We start from the raw sequence: 7032 nt of genomic DNA on the forward strand, positions 1-7032 counted from the left end.
TAGGGAAAACTGAGGAGGGGGACCCTGGCTGGTTCTTCTGTTCTCAAGTCTCGCTGTTTCTTCCTCTGGTAATATTTTTTTCAGCTACACTTCTTCAACTGAGTATAACTCTAGACTCTAACCATCTGTTACCAGGGTTATTTCAGCAGGGTCACACTTCAGCTGGCTGCCTTCTTTTTAGCTTAAAAAAAAAATTCTTTTCATAGTAACACCGGCTTGCGGGATCTTAGTTTCCTGACCGGGGATGGAACCTGGGCCCCTGGCAGTGGAAGCACGGAGTCCTAACCACTGTACCACCAGGGAATTCGCTCTTGTTTTTTCTTTTCTTTTGTAAATATTAATCTACAGAGAAAACTTGAAGAATTCCACAAGGTGAAGCGCTTAATTTAAATCCATGGCTTAAAAATGGAATATTTTATCGTAAGTATCTTTATGCATATAATAGTTTTTGAACTTTTAACATATCTTAAATTAAAACTATATTTATGTATTTTTTGTTAAAGATATTTCAATAATATCACTGCATGGGATTTCAAACCTGTTTATTTCCAAACTTGATTTATCTAAGCAGAGGAGGAAAACCTATGCACACTCCTTTTAGCACCACCAACCGTCATCTGTGTTGTATCCACAGCTCTCATGCTATGTAGATGCTTGCAAGTTTTGTATAATTGAATGTTTATTGCATGTGTATATATTTTACAACTGTGTCTATATTTCATTTATTTAAGATCTGGACCTTGGTAGTTGGCTATGTGTTGACTGTTTCATTCAAGTGGAATGCAAGCACTGAACGCTACTTGAGAGCAGTTTCAATTCCTGTCTGGATTATATTGCTTTCTCATTTAGGTGGGTCCCTTTTTCTAAGAAAGTCTAGCTTAAGGTCAGCAGAGGCTGACCGTGTGAATCAAAGTGAATCTTTTGAAGTTTTATATGTTGCATTTAAAATTCTTTAAAATAATCCTTCAAAATATTCTGCCTTAATCTTTAATTAATCTTGAATGAAAATATTGTACTTTAAAATGTCTACTTTTAATTATATGGAATGTTCATTTTCAAAAAGGTCTTTTAAAAATAAATATATCTTATTTATTTTGAACTTTCATGGCTGTTTGAACACTTGAACTTTCATGGCTGTTTCTGAGTGTCCTTACTTAGGGAGGATATAGCTAAGCAGTCAAGGATGATAAGAGGTGCTCAAAATCATGTGAGAGAAACTCTTAAGGGAACCAGAGATGTTTACTCTCTATAAGAGAAGGGCACTGGGGCTGCAGGGGTGGGGAGGAGGTAGAGGTGAGGAAGATACCAAATATGGAAGCCGGTTTCAGGTATTTGAAGGATTGTGAAAGAGTGGTTTAAACAGATCTCTGTAGCCATTTGGGAGAGATGTCAGAGCAATGAGCAGCTTCAGAGAGACAAGTCTCTGTTCAACATAAGGATGATCAGTGTCGGAGCTGCTCAGAGTAATGAGTTCCCCGTTACTTGAGACCCTTCACTGTTAGCTGAGTGGCTGCCAGGATGTTGTAGAGTGATTTGTCAGGGACTCATTTACCTCCAAGTCTTAACTATATGGAAACATTAAGTTCTAATTTAAAAACAAAATTCAGTAACCTAGAGCAGTAGGTGGCCTATTAGTAGTAGTTTTTAGAGCTACTTATTGTTAAAAATAAAATAAAAACCAGAGTTGGTTGAAAGTATGTCTTTGCTTAGAGTCTGATATGGAACAAAGCATTACTCTCTAGCTCTGCTGACTTGGAATGCTAAAGGAGTTTCTCAGCAAGGTCCCCCTAATGTCTGATGGGACTCATTTCGAATTTGGGGAAGGTAGAGTAGAGTGGGGAGGCAGGCAGGTATGTTCGTAAGGCTGTAGACCAACTCAGGGAAATGCAAAGGCTTTTGATCCTTGGCCACTTGTTAGCATTTTTGCTCTGTACACTGAGGATACATTAAAGCTTTTTGCCGTGCTCTTGTGGGCCATTCCACCCTTTCTTGAGAGGTAGAGTTCACACCCAGTGGTATTTCCGGGAAATCAAGTCAGGCACCATGACTTAAAGTTCTGTGCCTGATGCAGGTCATTCGGGGGTTAAACAGGGGGTTTGATGGTCTTCAACACTGGATGTGCTTTAGAATGGACTTGATTCTTCAGGTGATACAAGCCTCTTAAAGGTAAGCTGGCACATACCCATTCCTTTAGACCAGGGCCTCTGAGAGCAGGGCTGGACTCCCTGAGAGGAGCCCTGAATTGAGCTTTCAGTTGCCTTTTAAAAAATTTTTTCCCTGTGAAACAATTTTGTTATTAACATATTTGCCAAATTGTTCTGTCAGTCTACTAAACTGAGCCTTTTAAAGACAAGTGCTAGATTTTTATTTCACTAAAAATGTTAATTCTTAATAATTTGCAGCATCCTTGGCTGGCTCATGGAGAATTCCGGTATTCCTGGTTATTGTTTTCCTGATGTCTGTGGGCACCCTCTATGAAAAACAGAATGGAAAAGAGTCTTCTGGTATGAAATACGGCATTCTATTAATATTACTCTTAAGTATTTGGGAGAATAACTTTATTTAAAAAACATACTATGATGAACTGCTTTAAATTGGTGGTATTTTCTGAACAGAAAATAAATTTCTTTCAAATATTTTAGATGGTTAGACCATTTCTACCCCCCTTTTTTGCATTTTTAATTGAGGTTTAATTCATATAACATAAAATTAATCATTAACCTTTTTTTTTTTTTTTTTTGCGGTACGCGGGCCTCTCACTGTTGTGGCCTCTCCGGTTGCGGAGCACAGGCTCCGGACGCGCAGGCTCAGCGGCCATGGCTCACGGGCCCAGCCACTCCACGGCATGTGGGATCCTCCCGGACCAGGGCACGAACCCGTGTCCTCTGCATTGGCAGGCGGACTCTCAACCACTGCGCCACCAGGGAAGCCCCCATTAACCATTTTAAAGTGACATTTAGTACATTCACAGTGTTGTGAATCCATTACTTCCATCTAGTTCCAAGACATCTTCATCACCCTAAAGGAAAGTGCTGTGCCCATTAAGCAGCTACATAAAGTTAGGTTATTTATTTGAGATCTTTTTTCTTAATGAAGGTATTTATTGCTATAAACTGCCCTCTCAGAAGTGCTTTTGCATCCCATAGGTTTTTTGTTTTTTAAACCCCATATTTGTTTGTTTGTTTATTTTTGTCTGTGTTGGGTCTTCATTTCTGTGCGAGGGCTTTCTCTAGTTGTGGCAAGCGGGGGCCACTCTTCATCGCGGTGCGCGGGCCTCTCACTGTCGCGGCCTCTGTTGTTGCGGAGCACAGGCTCCAGATGCGCAGGCTCAGTAGTTGTGGCTCACGGGCCTAGTTGCTCCGCAGCATGTGGGATCTTCCCAGACCAGGGCTTGAACCCGTGTCCCCTGCATTAGAAGGCAGACTCCCAACCACTGTGCCACCAGGGAAGCCCCTTCCCATAGATATTGATATGTTGTGTTTCCATTTTCTTTGGATCATATACTGTTTGATTTCTCTTTTGATTTCTTCTTTGATACATTGGTTAATCAGAAGTATTTTAATTTCCATGTGTTGTGTCCCACCTAACAAACCATTGCCAAATCCAAAGTCATGAATATTTACCCCTGTAGATCTTGTATCCTGCAACTTTGCTGAATTTGTTTAATAGATTTAATAGTTTCTGTGGCTTCTTTAGGATTTTGCATATATAAGATCATGTCTCTGCAAATGGAGATAGTTTTCTTACTTTCTAATCTGGGTGCCTTTTATTTCTTATCTTGCCTGATTGCTCTGGCTGAAACTTCCACTACAATGTTGAATAAAGATTAGTCTTCTTTAAAACATTATTTTTTCAAGATTATTTTAAAGATTATTCTTTAAAAGATTATTTTAACCTTTTAAAATAATCTTTTTTTTAAAGTTTGTTTTTGAGGTACCCTGGTTGCACGTGGCCTTTATCCAGAGCGCTTTGTTAAACATACAGGTTTCTAATGAGTTGTACGGGGGTTGTGGGGTGGGGTGCAGGGGCAGATATAGTCACTGTTGTGAAATCATCAGACTGGACTTCTAGTTAGCCAGCCATGTGGAAATGGCTGTGAGCAGAGAGGTAGGTTTGAACAGCACACAGTTTCCACAGTAATTGACATTTGTCCCTTGCTTCTTTCTGATAGTTACACATAAACTACAAGAGCAAATTACTAATTGCAGCAGATTTTTTAGAGGAAAAAAAAGTTCTCAAATACCAGTGTGTTACAGTTAAGTTAGAAAATAGAGAGAAACAAAAAGAAGAAAAGAAAAATCATTAAAAATCCCACTGCCCACAGATTATACCAAAACGTTAGCTAATGACTTTTATGCCTTTGGACTTTTTAAGACACAAGAAAACTGGATCATAGTGAAATTGTTTTGTAAACTGCATTTTAAACTTAATTATGTCATGAGCACCTTTCTATGTCCATGAATATACTTCTGCAATGTTATTTTTCACATCTCCTTTTCATGCTAATCACAAGGCTATTTGTGGCACTTCCGTGTATGTGTATAGCTATGTTACAGAAGGTTTTTTAAATTAAGTTGCTGTTTGTTATTTTATTTGGTAGATGAGTAGTGTCTGACAATTGTAAGATATCTTTTTTTCTCTTTTTTTTTTTTTTTGGCGGTCCGCGGGGCTCTCACTGTTGTGTCCTCTCCCGTTGCCGAGCACAGGCTCCGGACACACGGGCTCAGCGGCCATGGCTCACGGGCCCAGCCGCTCCGCGGCATGTGGGATCTTCCCGGACCGGGGCACGAACCCGTGTCCCCTGCATCGGCAGGCGGACTCTCAACCACTGCGCCACCAGGGAAGCCCCAAGACATCTTTTATTCATAAATATTTGTTTAGAATTTTATAATAACTATCTGAAACAAAGAAACTTTAATTACTTATCTCTCTGAGAGTAGAAAATCAGAAAGATTTTACTTTATATTTTGCTGTCTTTCTAAGTTTTCTTTGCTCAGCCTCTCTTTCTGGTCACAACCTGTTAGACTGTGTGGTTATATATCGAACCAGTAGAAGTAAACTTCCTGTTTTGGCAACTACTGTAGAAAACTTGGTGGTTTCCACTTGTTCCTCTGATAAGCTTTGTCTCTTTTTTTCCCCCTTTCCCCTAATAGTAGTGGTTCAGACAGCTCTGCTTATCCTTCACCCCTCACCCCAGGACAGTTTTCTCCTTTTTTTTTCCTTCGGGCATTTCTCTCTCTCTCTCTTTTTTTCTTTTTTTCAATTGAGGTATATTTGACATATATCATTATATTAGTTTCAGATGTACAACATAATGGTTCCATGTTTGTATATATCACTACAATAAGTCTAGTTAACATCTGTCACCTTACATAGTTACCAAAAAACTTTCTTCTTGTGATGAGAACTCTTAAGATGTACTCTCTTAACAACTTTCAAGTCTACAATAAAGTGTTATTAACAGTAGCCACCATGCTGCACATTACATCCCTGGGACTTGTTTATTTTATAACTGGAAGTTTGTGCCTTTGACTCCCTTCACTCATTTATCCCACGCCCACCACCAGTTCTGGCAGCCCCCCGTCTGTTCTCTGTATCTTCGAGCTGCTGTTTGTTTTAAGATTCCACATATAAGTGAGATCATACGGTATTTGTCTTTCTCTGACCTTTTTACTTAGCATAATACCCTTGAGGTCCACCATGTTGCTGCAAGTGACAAGACTTCATTCTTTTTTATGGCTGAATAATATTCCTGTGTGTGTGTGTGTGGGTATGTGTATATATATATATGTATGTGTGTGTATGTATACACACACACACACACACACACACACACACATTTTCTTTAATCATCCGTCAGTGGACCCTTAGGGTGTTTCTGTATCTTGACTATTCTAAGTAATGCTACAGTGAACATGGGGGTACATATGTCTTTTCGAGTTAGTGTTCTTGTTTTCTTCAGATATATATCCTAAAATGGAATTGGCTGGATCATATGGTAGTTCTATTTTTAATATTTTGAGGACAGTTTTGTCCTTTTGACTGCTTTTGTCCAGGGCTCAGTAAGTACTTTACTGCAAGTATATGAATAAAGTAGGTCTAAACCAGGGGTTTCAGATGGATTTTCTCTTGGGTATAAATTCTAGTCAGCTGGTGATGGCAGCCTAGGGAGCCGTGAGGACAGGAGTTCTAAGACCAAGTATTGAGCTTGGGAAAAAAGAAGGCTGTGTGTGATTATTATTCCCCATAAGCCCAGGGTAGTGGTGTGTTGGCATGCAACCCAGATTTCTGGTATTTGTATTCCAGACTGTTACAAGAAAGGGAGTCATAGAGACACAGAATAAATGTTGAGAGCAGATTTGGAAATGTTGGTTTTCCTTGTTTTGTTTACTCCTATTCCAGCCTACTTCAGAATAGGTTTTTCTTGATTTAGAATCTTTTTATAGACTTCTAGTGTAGATAATCCTCATCATAAAATAAATTTGTTTAACCATTTTTTTTTTCTAAATTTCTGAATATTGTTTTCCTGTTGCCCCTAGTACCTTGTTTCTTTTAGGCATCAGAACTCGAGCCATATTGGGACAACCTTTCCCTTTTTTATAGTCAGTTCCCTCCTGTAGATGTCACTGTAATATAGTTAGGCACGGGAATGCTTTAGTGTACTGCCGTGGCATTGTGTGCATTTATTCCTTCCTTGTCACCTCCACTGTCCCATTGTAGGACTGCTCTTGTAACCTAGTCACTTGTGTAGGCATCTTTCTCTATGTCTTCTGAGCTTTGAATCTTTTGCTGTTTTACAATCTGGTTTGCTGGATTCACAGAATTAATCCTTTGGATGTCATCATACTTCAAAGCATGAATTTGTTTAGCTCCTAGATCCAGAAAACTCTTCTTAAGTATCATTGCTGAGTTAGTTTCAGTGGTTCTTTGTGAACACAGGGACCTTACTCAGTTCTTAGACCTTAGGAACTCTTACTTGGTATTTCCTGGAACCTCAAGTTAATGTAGGGAAAAATGTTAAGTGTGTGCCAT

The 7032-nt window shown here is 39.2% G+C and overlaps 1 protein-coding gene across 1 annotated transcript in view; it reads left to right on the forward strand.

Annotated features, from left to right (window-relative positions):
- TMEM245 (transmembrane protein 245) overlaps positions 1-7032 on the forward strand; it is a 102140-nt gene that overhangs the window by 9290 nt on the left and 85818 nt on the right. Inside the window, exons 2-3 of the mRNA XM_007449811.1 lie at positions 732-849; positions 2403-2504. Of these exons, the coding sequence (XP_007449873.1) occupies positions 732-849; positions 2403-2504 (220 nt within the window). The remainder of the gene's footprint in view (positions 1-731; positions 850-2402; positions 2505-7032) is intronic.

The sequence above is a fragment of the Lipotes vexillifer genome, unplaced genomic scaffold (genome assembly GCF_000442215.2).
Source record: "Lipotes vexillifer unplaced genomic scaffold, Lipotes_vexillifer_v1.1 scaffold230, whole genome shotgun sequence".
Lineage (NCBI taxonomy): Eukaryota > Metazoa > Chordata > Mammalia > Artiodactyla > Lipotidae > Lipotes > Lipotes vexillifer.